Source organism: Apis mellifera, linkage group LG6, assembly GCF_003254395.2.
Source record: "Apis mellifera strain DH4 linkage group LG6, Amel_HAv3.1, whole genome shotgun sequence".
Taxonomy (NCBI): Eukaryota; Metazoa; Arthropoda; class Insecta; order Hymenoptera; family Apidae; genus Apis; species Apis mellifera.
In genome coordinates, this window is record NC_037643.1 from 1569732 (window position 1) to 1588204 (window position 18473).

At 23.8% G+C, this 18473-nt stretch overlaps 1 protein-coding gene across 13 annotated transcripts in view; it reads left to right on the forward strand.

Moving 5' to 3' along the window:
- Positions 1 to 18473, forward strand: part of Abscam (Dscam family member AbsCAM) — a 198726-nt gene that overhangs the window by 128231 nt on the left and 52022 nt on the right. For all 13 annotated transcript variants that reach the window (XM_026441101.1, XM_016912485.2, XM_006558109.3 and 10 more), the window contains 1 exon segment: positions 9949 to 10113. In XM_026441101.1, coding sequence (XP_026296886.1) covers positions 9949 to 10113 — 165 coding nt within the window.

Here is an 18473-nt window from a genome sequence, read left to right on the forward strand (position 1 = left end):
ATTTTATACATTTAAAAAAATAAAAGTATTTATAGTATTATGATAAACTATATATTCTTTTGTAGATTAAAGAAACTTTTAAATTTATATAGATTAAAATCGTGAATTATCTGTTATTCATATAGATATTAATATTAAAATTCTGTTTCATTTAACGTTTAGAAGTCAAATTTAATAAATAATTTATAATTTAATAAATAAGCTTTAACATTTTTTTATTTTTACTAACTTTTACACTTGTTTTAACATTTAAACTGGATCATCAGATTCTTACGAATATAATTAACATCTTTTATATAAAGATTTTTATGCAAATATTATATTAATTGTTTTAAATAATCCATATTTACATAAAATTTGAGAATTTTGTATACAAGTTTTTGTATATTATAATAAATATGCAGAACTTTAGAGTTTTTACTTTATCTTCAAGTTATATATCTATATTTCAATATTTCATTTACTCTTTTTTTTTTTATTGAAGATAGATTCCAATAGATTGAGATTATTTTCAAATTTCAAATTTCCTCTTATTATTTCTTACATCTTCAGAAATATCACATGCAATTTTAACATTAGATATTATATTGTTAAAAACATTAAATACGATTAAATACGAACGAACGATTACAATTTATATCGAGCGAAAGAACACAAGCGCAAACGAGCGTTGATTGTGCTGGAGAGGAGGGAGGGGGCGTTTGGAAGAATAGGGGAAGCAATTAAAAAATCATTAGGGGATGCGCCGGTCATGTTCCTCTAAGGAAGGAAAAAGCGAAATCCGAACAAGTTCTGACGAAGGATGTTTTAAACCCGGCCGGATGCAGATGAGACGCGGCCGGGTTTTCTCCGAGTACAGCTCAGTGTAATTACCTCTTTAAAAAAAAGAGAGAGAGAGAGAGAGAGAGCACGGAAGAAAAAAAAAAGAAAAAGAGAAAAAAAATGCAATCTGAATGCAAATCCGTGGCAGCTGCGAGGTCGACCCGACGCTTTCAGGATTGCCAACTACTCCCTCGCGGCTATAAAGTTCTGGCCCGGACGTGTGGCCGTTAATTAAAACTTTACTTCCTGCTTTCGGTTTAACGAAAGAAATTTCTATCCCAAGCTGGCTCAGACTTCCGGTCCGAACCGGAAGTTTTCGCGGTCCATTGCATCCCGTTTGGGAAACGGGAAGAAAATCCAAAAGCGGCGGAAACGCGACAACGCGATACTGTTTCACCCCATTTCGCCGAAATGTTATTCCTATCCCCCGTTTCCGGAACAAGAAGAAGCGTTTTCCTCGGGGTAAGAAAAGCATGGACGAGGGACGTATCTGTTTTGCATTCCTATTCCTTCTAACTGACCTGCCTAATGTGCTTGTTATTGCGGTGTTTAATTCTCAAGTGATATCGTAAATGACCAACAAGAATTAAATTTTATATATTTTGTTTCGTGTAATTTGTATGCTGTATCTATTTAATAAAAACAACAAGTTTAGTCAATTATGATTGATTAATGTAATATTATTATTTATAGATTGCAGATAAAAATAAAATTTGAACAAAGTGTAAAAGAGATTAAGCGATGATTCTATGTGAATCAGAAATTATATGATTAAAAACGATTATTCTTTAATAGACGTTATTTTTAAATTTGTTGATTTTTTAATATTGTATAGAATATAGATTGTATAGAATAGATTTTTTTAATATGTATAGAAATTAACATTTTAAAAAATTTTTTTCTATATATATATATATATATATATATTACTGTGAATAATTATAAAATCATGTTTTTTGTGATTAGTTTATTTTGCATTTTTCCTTTTTTCTAAAATTCCAAAAGAATATCTTGCAAAATAATAATAGAAACATCTTTGAAATAATTAATTCTAAAAGAAATAAATTTAAAAGAAAGTTAAAGTTAAAAGAAATAAATTTTGTTTCGTATAAAATAATGATAATAATAATAAAAGTTACACGAAAATATTGGAATTTATTTATTAATTTATAAATTTTTGAATATAAGCCAGAGATGGAATAAAATAATGATCTATTTCACTTATTTAAATTTCAATTGCTTATTTTAATTTAATACAATTAATTAAACATTTTTATATATCAATTTTTATATTTAATGTAATTTCTAGAATCAATCGTCCTCCAAATATAATAATCAGAATACATATATTTCCTATTCATATATAAAATCTTATTTCTAAAAATACTAACAGTATAGAAATAACGATAAAATATTTTTTTATGTAAAATAAGAGAATCTATATTCGGTAATTTAATAATTCAATTTATCTATCCATTAATTAGTAACCATTTACGAATAAAAAATATTATAGTTTTCTAATATTAATAATATAGATATAATAGATCACAGTGAATTTTTATTATTATTTTATAATTTGTATTTTCTATATTTATATAAAGATTTTTATTTTACAATTTTTATACTTTATCTATAATGAATATTTATATCTTTTATTAAAATTAAATTTATAAATAATTCTCTACATTTTTATCTCATGAATATTTCCAAAGAATTTAAAATAAAAAAATATCCTTTTATATATAATTTCTTTAAACTTTTGAGTATTTCTAAGAATACTTAAAATAATCAAAATGAATAAATAAAATCAGAAATGAGAAAATAAATAAAATAAAGAAAAAGTTAAAAAATATACAAAAAGAAAAAGAATTTGAAATAATAAAACAACATGTTTAAAACTTAGATAAGACTTGAGATTTCTAAGACTTGAATTTCAAACAGAAAGCATAAGAAACTATAAGTATAATTTTAGACACACAATTGTAGAACACAAGACCACAATCTTCGTACTATAGAAACACGATATGCTCCAATGATAATTCTGAGATCACATAACCTCAAACTCCGAAACCCTAGAGACATGAAATCCACTAAGAACAAGTTCAAACTCGGAACCTCAAGCTTTATGGTCCAGCAATTACTGAACTCGTCAAGATTGATCCTAGAAACATAGACTTTGAACTTTATATTGAATAATCACCAATAATAACCACAAGATAGATTTTAACTTTAGTAGTATTAGGAAGATAAAATTTATCAAAGATGTGATATATTAATTCATCTCATATCTTAAAGTTTATCATTTTGTGTTTATGGAAAATTTTTTAGTTACATTTTAAAATCTAAACAAAAATAGCTGAAATTTAAAAATCAGAATGTGAAATATATAAGATTTAATTCTAAAAAATCAATAAATAATTTTAATAATTATTATATATTGAATTATATTTAAAAGATGTTTATTGAGATGTTTACATGAAATTCTATAGAAATATCAGTCTTTCAGAAATGTTTATAAATGTGATAAAATATATTATATTATAAATAGGTTCAAATCTATATAGTAAAAAATCTTAATAATTCAATAAGTGTTTAAAAAACTTTTAAGTATATTCGAAAAAAGAAAAGATATTTTGAAAAATGTATATGATCTTTACATATTTATAACATTGAAAGATGATAAAAATATATCAATTTGAAAAAATCATGATTTTGAGGTATGAAATTCTGTAATATTAATCACTTTTTTGTTTAAAATTTATTAATCAAAAAATAAAACAGATATTCTATTTATTAAATAATTTTGACCGTGTAGATTCTAAATTTTAATGAATAAATAGTTTAATAGTTTAGTTTGTGAATAGCTTTCTATTTATCTAAATATCGAAACTTAAGTTTTAAAAAATATTTTCTTTTTCTTGATGCTATTTTGATGTTATTTTCTTCATGTTATTTTTCTTAATGAAGAATTGTGCTACTAGCACTGTTATTAACACTATCAAAATGGAACGAAATGAGCTTGCATTATACTTTAGACAAAATTCGTCTTGGGTAAATGAATGTGAAACAAAGACTATTTGCCCAATTTGAATATGCAAATAGCCGGTAAAAAGACCAGAATAAACAACCGTTTGCAATCTGTTTGACTATAGGAGGGCTATTACGTGAACTAATTGTTCAATCTCCTATATTTCTCATCAGACATTATACGATTATCTTTCTCGTACCTTACTTTGAATTAACAACACACTTAGAAACATCGAAATTGAAAATTAAATACGCTTGAAACAAAAATTATTTCTCTTTATATTACTATTTAATTTTAACTTTTAATATTAATGATATTTTTTCTTCTTTTCTTTCTTAATGAAATATTATATTAATGAAATTACATATTTCTACTGATGAAACATTTCATTTTATAGTATTATATTATAACACAATTGATTATCAAATTATTAGTATAAAAAATGTATACAATATTTCACTATTAAATATAATTATAATTCATATAAAATATATAAATATAATACGTTATTTTATTATCTATTTTCTTCGATAATAAATGTTTATTTTAATCAGCCTATATTATTTAATAAAAAAAAATTTTGTCTAATGTAATTAATCAATATATATATTTATTCCTGCTTTTCTAATTTTTTTTTTCGAATAACATTAATAATAAATAAATTATGAAATTTTTTTCATTAGAAAAATCTAATAAGATCAAAAATCTTAATTTCAAATTTTAGTTTTAAAACTAATATAAAATACAATAAAATCAGAAATTAAACATATTACTAATTTTTTAAATTAAATATTTTTTTTAATTTTATTAACAATAATTAATTTTCTAATTAATAATTTCAATTTTTCCAATTTCTTTTTTAAATTTCTTTATATTCTTTCTAACAAAAATAAAATTTTAATAGGAAAAATTTTGAAAATCATATTTTTATCCATTTCATTTAAATTTCTTTGATGTTAATCTAAATCTTAAAATAATCAATAATGTTAAAATAACGTTCAATCATTATAATCTAATTCAACCATTTTATTATATTACATTATTGACATTTTTATATTGCCAGTATTCAAAATCAGAATTTTAATTGTTTAAAAATATCCGTCAGAATATATTCTGATTGTTTTTTTCATTTCTCGTTGAGCTTTTTTGATTTTTGAATTTAACAGATATCGATAGGTTTACTATATATATATATATATATATATATATATATATATATATATATATATATATATATATATATATATATATATACAGAGATATATGACTATATCTATTCACGAGTTCATAAAATATTTGAAATCAAATATGTAAAATTTGTTTTTATTTCATAAATATGAATAAAAATATAAAATTTTTTCTTGATGAAATTTTAAATTAATAATTAATGATTAAATAAATGATAAAAAGTTTCTTAACAATATTATCAAAATTGAGAGAAATCGTTAGTACAATTATCAAATACTTTTTAACGTAATTTTAACTCTATTGTGAATTTTCTTCTTGATACCCATTCCTATAGTTCCATCAAAATATTTTTAACGATGAAAGATTTAATTTTCCCTGGCGTAACCGATCAATACGAAACCCGATACAAAAACATTGTGGAGCAAATATTTTCCTTATATTTTTCACTCGCATAACAACGCGATTTATTTCTATTTTCTTTATTTCCACTCGAAACAACACAAATAACGAACGATCCGAAAAAAAAATCTCTCTCTCTCTCTCTCTCTCTCTCTCTCTCTCTCTCTCTCTCTCTCTCTCCTTCTCTCTCTCTCTTTCTCTTTCCAATCAAACTATCTAACCCACATCGCGCACCAATCACATACCGACCGGATTTCCTCTGCATCCTTCGAGTGCTACGTCGAGATTCCAATTTCGAATCGCGTTCGACGGCCGCGCCGCGTTTAAGTGTTTTCATTTCCAGAAGAATTTCCATCGGCATGTCGGGTTCGCGTTCCACCACGCCGCTCGATCAACGCGTTTATTAGCTTTCCCGGGGAGCACGGGAAAACATTGGAGGCCGCGGCGAGGGTCGCGCTGGAAAATAAAAGAGGGAATTCGAATTCCGTGAAAAATTGGCCGAATATCGTTACCGGGTAACGTGACAGGGCCATTGAAAATGGACGTTGGGACACGGAATACCGAACGAAAAGGGGTGAACGGAGAGGATAAAAAGGGGTTGACTGGGAGACGGGAGAGGCTAGGTTTCGAAATAGAAGGCGGTGTACGAAGACGATGGGAAGAAGAAAAGTTCAGCGTGTTGTAGGGACGAGCGCAATACGAAAGGAGGAGAGAAAGAAAGAGTGTGTCTTCGTCGGCGTCGCGACGTCGTCGGCGTGTCAGAGCGGGTCGCAGGTTTGCTGGCCGTCGCCCTTGAAATTTCCACGTAAATAAAATCTCCGGAAGAGTACAGTGCCTCTCGAGCGGGTGGGCGACGGTAGAAACAAAAAAGGAAAGCAGAAAAACGACCAGCAGACGTCGAGGACGAGGCGTTCGTTACGCCCGCGTCGCCTCACGCCTCGCCGCTTCCCTAACGCCGACGTCGAGATTCACCCGGTTGTCGACGAGGAGTAACGATGTGACACCCTGTGCATTGTATACATGCGTGTGTGCGGCTGTATGTTTAGGATATTTCAGGATGAGCGAAAACAATACGTAAAAATTTATGAACAGTAGAATAATTTGATTCCTTTATCTTTGAGGAACGAATTAAACCTAGAATCCAAGGGGAAATAGCTCTTCGAACCGGTTATTTAGGAAATTTGAAAAAATGTTATTTCATTCCAAAAGTTTCTAAAAATTATTCGTTACTTTTAATTTAAGACAGTTATTACTATATCTTATAATGGAATTAAAGTTAATTGGTAAAAGAATGTATTATGCAAAAAAATATCATAAATGCATATTTCTTATTTATAATAGCAAATCCAAATTCGAATAAAAATGAATATATTGAAGAGATTTTTTTTCAAGAATTATTCAATGAATTGATTCAAAAACAATAGATGACAAGAATTCGAACTTAACAAGATTAAGCAAAAGCGCTTATAATAAATGATATAGAAAAAATAAAAGGGACAGCAGAAAAAGAAAAATAATAAAAAAAATCAGCAAAGGAAACATTTATGTTACAAATGTATATCTACAATGAGAAATAAAAAAATAAAATAATTTATCCAAAAGAAAGCAATATTGTACAATATGGGTACAAAAAATATTCAAATAATATAATAATATAGTATACAAAACTTGTGAATGATCTGATTGTGATAATTAAATAAATTATTAAGATTAGGAAAATCTTATATATAAAATATTATGTTCTATTCATATTTTGCATAATCCAAAATTATTCTATATTTTATGTCCATAATCTTAAATATCTGCTTTTAAACTACATTTTGTACCGATATGAACATGGAAAACTTAAATGGACACAGCATATCTCTTCTTAATCTTTTATAGCTCGAGCCTTTTTTTAAGTTTAATGGCGAATATAGAAGTTTACTTTATAAAATTAATATTCTATATTAATCTGTTCTTGAATAATGAAATATCGAATTAGATGAATGTGGAATCAATTGTTTGTATAAAAATAAATAAAAAAAAAATATTAACAAAATAATAAAAAAGTAAATATAAGTAAAAAAAAAAGTAATTAAAAAAAGAAATAATCAATTCTTAGTTTTGAATCAATTAAAATATTAATTAATATTAATATTATTATTAAATTAATATTATTATTAAATAATAATAAATAAAATTTTAAATAGAAATTTAAATAGAAGTTTTGTTAAAAAGTCGTGATAATATAAAAGTGAATCATACAATAAGAAACTTTCGCCAACAAATATTGAATTTTTAGATAAATATCAAAACATTTCTTGTCGAAAAAATATAATGAGTATTAAATTTCAACGAATATAAAATTTCCAATGTATTATCTAATAGTTTTTATGAACTCTCTATGAAATTTCAATAGTATTAAATTATTTAGATTCTAATTAATATTTTATAACATGATACAATTGTATAATAAATTTGCTGTATTGTTATCTTTGTACTAATGAATGCATAACAGAATTATTTATTCAAGAAAATATGTATATAATTCTCTCACCTGTCACAATCTGTCGTAAACAACTTATTAATATTGCAATTATCTTAACAAAAAAAATTACAAATACTTGTAACAATATATTTTATATCTTGATATATTCAATTTATTACATAAATTTATTACGTAAATAAAAATCTTTATTAATTTTTTCCATTATATGTATTCAATCTTAAAAAAGTAAAAGTATTCTCTTTCGTAATTAATTTATATATTTTTTTATTCGTTTTTAATAATCAAATACAGCATTTTTTAATAAATTGAAAGAAAATTGGCTTTCAATCAAGAGTAGAAAATATATAACATATAATAAACTTTAATATATAACAATAATGTGTTTTTATTTATTTACTAAAAACAATGCGACCGAATAATTATTGAGTTATTTAAATAAATAGATTTGATGTTGACCGAGTTTAATTGAAGTTAGAATTAAATTATGTAATCTAATACGTAAACATTAACCTAAATCTAATTCAAACTAAATTAATTCAACGCTATTCTAAACATTAAAAATATATTCTATTTAACATATTTTTATATATAATTCTAATTTAAAACTAAACAGAGTTATATTCTCATAATAGAATCCTTGATAATATATTTCAAGATTATTGAATTCCTTTCCTGCATAAATTTCAAAAACTTTTGTTCAATTGTTCTTTCGTTCAATTTTTTCAAAAATATTGTTTCAAACAAAAAAATTAATTTCTATTAGTTTATTCAATACCATTTGTAGAATAATCTAATCTGAAATATCCTCTGAATAGATATTAGTGTACATATGTAAATTTGTGTGTTATTTACATGAAGGAAAACTATGATAGCTTATATTCTAAAATCATATAAATTAGTATCAACGCAAACTTGTCACAAATCCTTTGTGAAATTATTTCAATGACCGTATTTCGCAATACTAAAATTAACTCTGCAAATCTGTAGGATCGCTCATTAAAGATATAACTTTAAATGACGATGAGATCTTATTCACACATGAATATTTATCAATATCATTGTTGGCGTGCTGCAATTAAATACGAAATTCAAAAGAAAAATATTGGTAGTAAAATAATGAATAAACTTTTGTTTCGATATTTGTAATAAAATTTGATGATAATATGAGAAATTGAGTAAGCCAAATTTATTTGGGCAGAAATAAAAACAAAAATTAAAATAAAAATAATTTGAATTTGTAGAAAATAATTAATAAATTTGGATAATACAAATTTGTGCTCTGTAATGATTTATTTTAGTCTTATAATATATGATAATGTTAACTATTAGTAATAATATAATTGCAGATTTTTATGCTAAAACAAGATCAAATATTCAATATATTCACTAATATATAAAAAAATAATATATAGTGTTGTTAAAAATATATTTCAAGCTATTTATATGCAAATTTTCAATAACTTTATTAAATAAAAGTTATAAAAGATTATAATATTGTATAAAAGTTTAAATTTGAAATTATATTAAATATTGAAATTATATATAAATTAAAAAAAAATTTTACAAAATATATAAAATATTGTTTCAATATCATATTGAATGCTCTCTTTCTATAGATAAATTATTTAAAATTAACTTTCAATATTATAATATTTAGTATAGTATTTAGAAATTTTCAAAATATGATTTTTTATAATATTCAATTATCAAATTTAATAATAAAATTTATTAAAATTATTATTATAAGTTAATATCAGAAGAAAAAATATAAATATAACATATTCATTTATATTTATGAAAAATATACAAAACTTTTTGCATTGAAATAATAATTTTTGCATTGAAATATTTTGGATTTTATTTTTTTTTATAAAGATTTTACTGACAAAAATATAATTCCAAAAAATAATAATGTATAATTTTTCATAAAATTTGTACCAAAATAGATAAATTTTTCTCCTTAGAGTTACATATACAAGCAAATCTAATTTTATTTAAATTGATTATTATTTATTCACAGTGGTGGCTCAAGCATACAAAGTCGACGTGGAAGTGATCGGAGGTGCGTCTAGGGGTTGCACGGCGGTATTGCGATGCGTCGTTCCTAGCTTCGTGAAAGATTTGGTGCGCGTCGTGTCCTGGTTGCAAGAACCATCCTTCTATATTTATCCTTCGCTACAAGGAGGTAAGATATCTTCTTTCTTTGTGCGATGATTTCAATCTTTTATTCACAACAATTGATGGATTGATACGAATTGAATATTGGTAAATTAATAATGATAATTGATTGATTGATATTTAACATTAATTGTTATACTTGTTTTTATATATTTTTTCTCAGATATCTTTATTGTAACATGACAAAAAATTATTTTGCAATGAAATATTAGATTTACTTAAGCTCTCTTTAAGTTTAATTTAAACATTTATAATTTTTCATTTAATGAGATATAAAAAAGAACAATTTATTTAAACTGTCAATGCAAATAGCTGTTAACACTAATTGATTTATGAGAATGATGAACTGACAAAGTAAAAATCTTTTAAAGTTTACGCAAAATATCAAGTTTTAAAAAAATATTTGTTTTTAGAACTATAAAATAAATCTAAATAAAGCTTCTCTCGTGCAGATTAGTCACGTATTTTATTCGTCAATCATTCATTCAAAATTTCAAACGTTTAAATATCATTGGACAGATATACATTTTCAAATATTGAAAGAGGTACACAAAAAACAATTGATGATTTCGTTACATGAAAACTACCATTTTTTATTTTTTATCAGAGAAGTCAAAAATTGGAAAAATAGAACAAAATCAAAGTTAAAAAATAAAAGTTATAATCTTTCTTTAAATAAATAATAATTTTATTTTAAAAAAATACCGAATTAACTTATAGATTATATTTTTAGATTATTTCAAATTATTTACATATTTATGATATACAAATCAGAAAAATTTACAGTAAATATTATTCATAAGTAAAAGTTATATAAAAAATAAATGATACATTAGTTACACAATAATCAATGTATTAAATTATACAATATATAAAACTAGCGATATTCTGATACATAAATATCTTGTGAACATATCACTATTTAAAGTATATTACTTTAATTAACATTACAGAGTAAAGAAATTATTTATTTAATTCTCTATAATTATACAAGTTTCGTATTTAACAGAAAACCATAATTTCCTCTCTTTATCGCAAATTCTCCTCTTCGATATTACATGCTTATCAATTATTCCAACAAAGGGGAAACCTTCGATAAGATACACACTTCCACTCCACAATTCCATTCCTCTATTATGTTCATAGAAACATCGGAACGAGAGGATCTCTCCCTTATATTCCATGCTCTTGAAATGCACGTGAAAGCTCCTATATGCGGCAGAAAGAATACGGCCAACTAATGGCCGCGATGGTTCGGTTTTGCGGCGGATCCCTCCTCTCGAACCCTATTATTCTATGTGAAAAGCGTCGCGCTATCGTATAATCGATAATTTCGCCTATCTGCCAAAATGTAATATTCCGCGGAACGGTGTGGTAGGAGATGGCAATAAAAGCCCAAGGGACATTTCACGGGCGCAGATGCAGTAACACCGAACCGATAGGTGCACGAGGCACGAAGCAAGAAGAATTATACGGCTACATTGGGCGAGGAAAAAGGGGAGGGAGGAAAGGGAGAGAGAGAGGGGGGGGGGAGAGAGAGAGATGGCAAAGAGAGGTCTAGAGGGCGATTTTCACGTAGGTAGCGCGAAGTATTATGCCCGGGTGGCGGCGTTGCTTACTGGGACTAAAATTTAATATCCGGCCACGGGGCGTGCAGAGGCGGCCGGTACAGTGAAATTTAATATCCACAATAATCTTGCATCACCTCTTCCCGCGGTGGGCGTTAGTGTAGGTCGCGGAGAGAGATCGTGGAGGACATCGACCTCGGTAACGGTCGAGCGGCTCGCTCATTAATAGTCGTAGAAATTAATTGGATTTAAGAACGTCGTCGGACGGTCTTGCTTTTTTATCTCCACCCCCCCCCTCCCCCCAACCACCATACACCACCGCAACGACACGGATTGAAAAAGATGATACCCGGTAATTAAAACGTAATATTACGTCGGTTCGCGCGCTATTAATTAGTAAGCTTAATTAATAATCTTTTTAATTGGACGCGACGCGGTGTTGTTAACGCCGTTTGAGGATGATCTCGCGATCTTTTCGCGATTTACGCTTTCCATGGTAATTATTTTCCTTCTACGTATCTCGTTGCTCTCTGTCTCTGCTCTCGTTTCTCGTTCTCTCTGTCTCTCTTTGCTCCCGGAGTTTAGGTTTTTTTGTATCTTTTTCTTTCTCTGGGACAACATGTAAATGCTAAACGATTTCAATGTGTTTGAAAAATGTTGTTAAGAATAAGATTTTAAACAGCTTTTTCGTATGTATAATTAGTCAGTATTAGTTTTCGAGTCATACAAACGAAATTATTTTTCGTTTTGGCATTTAATTATCTCGTGAATTATAATTTAAGAATTATAATTAAGGATGTTCGAATCTGTCCTGAAACTGAGACAATTCAATGTGTATTATAATGTGGAAAATAATTCGATTGTCTTGTAAAAGTTTTTTCTATTATTTGCATGCGTGATTTTGATGAATAATTTTCTTATAATTTAAAGAATTTACTTTTCATTAAAATTAGGACATTAAGATTTTTCAAGAGTATCTTCTGTGCTCTTTTGCAAAACTATTAATGATATAATTATAGCAAATTAATTATTATATAATCGATGTTAGAAAATTAGTAAATTGATTAAATAATTATATTAATGTTTCGTTTGTAATTTTGATTTTTGATTTTGTCTAATATTGAAGATCATAATATAATACATATTTAAATTTTTAATATTTTCATATAATGGATTTATGGAATTGTATTTAAAAAATTAAAATTCACCTTTATTTTTTCGAGTAAAACATAAAAAATTCATATGTATTATCATAAAAAAACACTAAAACTTTTTTATTTCGTATCCTTTCAAAAATTATTTTTATATTTCCCAGAAAAATGTTCAGTCTTATATAATATTATATATTAATATAATATAGATATTATTCTTTTATAATTATAGATCACATAGATGATTTGATAATTTTCTATAGTAAAATCTATTTTTTAAATGGCATTAAAATTATTATCCAACTTGAATATTTTATAAGTCAAAATTATTTCGTAGAAATAAAATAATAAAAATTTCTAAAAGATAAAATTCTAAAATATTCTTCATATAAGATATGTATAAAATTTTACAAATCATAAGTATCAATATATAAATATAATTCATCTATGAAAAATACAGATCTAATGTACAATAAAAAGAACTTGAGAAAAATTAAAATTGAATATCAGTTATACAACAGATTTCTTAAACGTTTACAATATATTTTAAACTCATTGAAATTAACAGAAAATTATTTCTTTGACAAATCATCTTTCCTCGTTTCTTTTTATTTCTCTCTCTCTCTCTCTCTCTCTCTCTCTCTCTCTCTCTCTCTCTCTCTCTCTCTCGATGATTCGACAAATTTTATAATTGTGAATGATCGTATCAAGACAAGCATATTCATTATTGTCGATAACGTAACCGAAGAAAAAAATATAGATCTGGCTGGTATCCAAGAGGCCATTGTCGTTCGGTTTTCCAGGAACATCGGAATAGCGTAACTTTTATGCGCCCGTGCAAAAAGACGACCGTAAAAACGTGCACCATCCTCGACAAGAAGATATTGGCGCACACCCGTTGCTGTTATCGCGCGCTACATAAAATTCTCCCTACGTGTCGCTTTGTTTTTAACGTGACCTTCTTGCTCGGCTTTCTAATGTAAAAGCTTTCTATAGTTCTTCTTCCTCGTTAAAATTTTTACGATACTACTCGCTTAACATAGCCTAATATGATATTTCTTTTAAACTTAGCGTTTTAAGTTTGTAAAAAAATGAATATTTTGATGAATAATATAAAATATTACCGATTTTAATTTTAAAAATTTGTAATAATAAATTTTTTTATTTATATATACATATATACATATATGTGTATATAGAAATTAATGATTAATTTGAAAAACAAATATCAATTAGTTTTCAGTAATACTATCTATATTAATAAATATGTGGATAATAAAATAAATTTACATCAATACTATTAACAAAATCAATGTTTAAGAAGAACAGTTATTATGAAATATAATATCTAGTGAATTCGATGGCTGTTTAATAAATGATTAAATGAAAGAATTAAATAATGGCTCTTTTAAGTAAAAGATATAAAACTTTTAAAGTAAAATATAATATAATCTCTCCTAATTGTTAATTGGATCTAAAAATGCAGGAATAAAAAGTTTAAAAGTCGAGATAAACGACTGGATATGAAAAGAAAGTTTGTAGAATTGGTTTTCTTGAACATTATACTTACTTAAGTAATATAATAAATTTTATTAATCAAAGGTCTTTATATCTCTGAAAGTATGATGTTTGATCTTATTTTCATTATAGCTTCTTGGTTTTTGTAAAGAAATAATACATATTTTCAATCGAATAATTGAACTTTTTAAAATATCCTGTTTAACTTATAGCATATTAAGAAATATTCTCTCGTTCTAGATATAATAAAAAGATATAACAAGAACGTTTCTTTAATTATCATTCTATAATGAAATAAAAGAATCATCACTTTGCAAATTTTGCAATAGTTTGTAACCGATATTCTTCGAAACACTAACACTCTATAATCTTATTTTATAAAACATATTATAAAAATATATATGCTATATAAATATATAATTATAAATTTATTTAAATTTTTATAATTTTTAATAAAAGATTTATTAAATATAAATATAAATAATTAAATATATTTGTACATATTTTTATTATTAGTTTTATAATTTTGATTGAAATTTTGATTTTGAAATTTCTTTCATAAATTTTTCTTATTATTCAAAATGAATTTGAATAAATTAAAAAATTATTTATTTCCTCACTTTCCAATTAAGATACTTCCTAATTTTAAACATAAACTTATTAATATGAGTTTTTTATATACTTTAATATTTTTATCATAATTATTCTTTCTTTTATCTAAATATAATATCACCTAATAAAAATAAAACTATTTATACCATATTAAATTATTTTTTTTTTAAATTAGGAAAGTTTTTTAAGTTTATATAGTTGAATAAAATTATGTAATTAATTATCTATCATTTTAATATTTATATTTTATTTTAATATCTTAATAGTATGTAAATTACTGTATTTAAGTTTTTCAATAATATTGTATATATTGTTACATTTATATTAAAATTATTAAAATATAATATTTTCTTATAATATAAATAATTAATATCAATACGAGATTATGATTATAATGTTTATTTGTCTTTATTTTAAAATTTATATTATTTATATTGTCAAATGATTTATAAATAAAAATATTTTATATTATACATATACTTTTATATACATTCCATATATTATATATAAATAATATATGTATAGTATATATATTCTAAATACAGATCTATACATTCCTATTTTAATTAAGAATATATTAATTATTTATATATATAAATTGCAAATCATAATAATTATATACGTAAAAAGATTTAAATCCATCTAATAATCCATCATTAAAATTCATATTTCGTGAAATATTTTTTATTACTCATGAACTTAAATTTTGAGCATTCTAATACGATGAATTTCTCATAATTTTCAATATGTTTCACTTATTATTTGTTAGAGAACATATCAGGTATTTAGAAATTTGAATTTTCAACGTGCTAGCGTTTCAAACGAAAAGTATATTTTATAGAATTGGAGGCCATATATACATTATGGGATTCGAGACCTTATGAGAATTGGGATGGAAAGCACTCTGGTGGTAAATGCGGAAGGTACTGTCACAGATCAAGCGGCTGTCAAGAGTACTGTCTTCACACCCATTAATCTATAATATCCTTTGATTACTAGATCAATTCTATAGGTTACAATCGATGATCATGTCTCTTTTATCCGAGAACTTATCATAGAAATTAATGATATATGTGATGGAAATAGAAATTAATCAAGTGTCTAATAACAATAAATCGAATAGTCGTATAGAATAGCCAAAATGAGAACTTTTTATAATCTTAAAATTAATTATCTTGATGAATCTCACCAACCTTAAATTTATTTTTATTATTGTTTTTTTTTTTTTAATTTTTCTATTCCTTTTAAATTTATTGTTTCTTATATCTTTTCTATTATTTCTTTTTATAAATTTTCATTTATTTTAATTTTCTAATTTATTTTTATTTATATTCGCCAATTAGCAATTAGAAAAGATAATATAATACATCTATTTTAGAAACTATTATGTATTCAATATTACAACTTTATTGTACAAAAAACGAATTGTATAAGAAACAAATACATGATAAATAAAAATTCACTTCTATACCTTATTTCTTACTTTTATTTAATATTATTTATCCAAATCCTTATTCATATTTTATATTTTATTAAATTTTTATATTTTATTATTTATATTTTATTAAATTTTCTTCAATTTATTCTTTTGAATTTTTATAATTTAATTTCTTATAATTTAATAAAATTAAATTAGTTTGTCGAATTAATTAAATAATATGGTGAAAGATAATCTTAAAGAAACAATTTTTTTACTTTCATTTATATATTAATTAATAACTTGCAAAAAGAATAATCTTTAAAAATAAATCTCGAAATTTTAAACTATATATTCTAATCATATAATTTTTAATATACAAATTTAGAAAACTATCAATTTTTTTTTAATTTTTCTCTATGACAAACATAGAAACCAATCTATATTTGGTCTCTTGTATAAATAAGAAGGAAATATAACAAATTTAATATAAAATCATTGGAACAAAGACGTCTTCAGCATATCGAATATTCTCAAGAAATTAAATTTCATTGAATTTTTTTGTTTGTTCCATCTAAACTCATTAAACGAAAATTTCATTCTCTAATCAAATAATACTTTATATATTGAAATCAAATTTTAAATTATATTTATCAAAAATAAATTTGTAATAAAAATTAGAATTACTCAATTATTCTTTTGAATGATTTCAAATATTTTGTACAATTGTATCAAAATTTTTATTAACTTTTATTCAATCAATAATATATACATATATATGTATATATATAATTATTTTGTTTTATTATTCTTGACAATTTTGTTTTCTTTATGTATATAAGTGATTTTGAAGAATCAATTTTATGGATCAAAATAAAAATTAGTATGTAAAAATATTGCTTGAAACTTATTTATTAAATTAATATCTCTGTTATATCACTCTATCTCATTCTATCTTTATCTCGTTTCATTTAATATAAATTATTGTTAAAATATTGTTATTAAATGATTTATATTAATATATTTAATAAATAAGTCAATTAATTTTTTATTAAATAAATAAATCTTAAATTTTTGTATATATATTTTTTTCATCTTTTTTTTTTAATCTCTAGAATTTAAATAAATATATTCTACAAATATATTAATAAAAACTTATTAATAAAAACTTTATATATATTTTTATATGCATTTTAGATTTGCAAAAATTTTTGAGCAATATTTTGTAAAATTATAATACATATTTACATATACATACTTACTTATATACAAATGTACATAAAGTATTCAATATACAAAAATTCAATAAAATTTATAAAGTTCGCATTACAATAATTATGATTTTAGAGTATTTATATATTTCCTATATTGAATCATGTCTATATTATACATATGTTTCTATTATGTATATATTTTTCTCTATATAATACATTCGTTTCATCAAATTATAAAACATTTATATTTTTTTTTTAGAAGTTAGTTTTTTTCCTATATTATTTTTTAAAATAGATATCTAAAATCTCTTTTAATATAAAATTTCATTAAATTTTTATATTTTCATTCAATCAAAATTTTTAATGAAAAATTTTCCTAGAAAAATATTGTTTTAATGCTACCTTTTTATGACTTAATATCTTTTTGTTATTAAAATTTTTTTATTAATATTTTATGATAAAAATTTGTTTTTTTAATTAATTTAAAACTAAAAATATATACATATTTATATACAAATTTTTGTATTCTAAGAAAACCTATTGTTATTTTATAATTATTTTTTTTTATTTAAAATGTATATATCTATTTAATGCTATTCTACTATTTTTATAAATGATTTCTTTAGAAATTTCTTTTTCTTATTATCACGTTTATATTTAAATAAGACGTTTCCAAATTTTTCAGAAAATTAATATTATCATTTTCACAAATTTATATAAATGATTAAATACAAAATCTCATTAAAAAAACTAAAAAAAATAGAAATTTATTTTAATTCAACAAAAAAATCAAATTACATATAAATGTAATGGATTCTTATGTTCCAAAATATAAAAAATATTTTATAAATCAATATAATTTTAAAATATCTTATATATATAGAAAT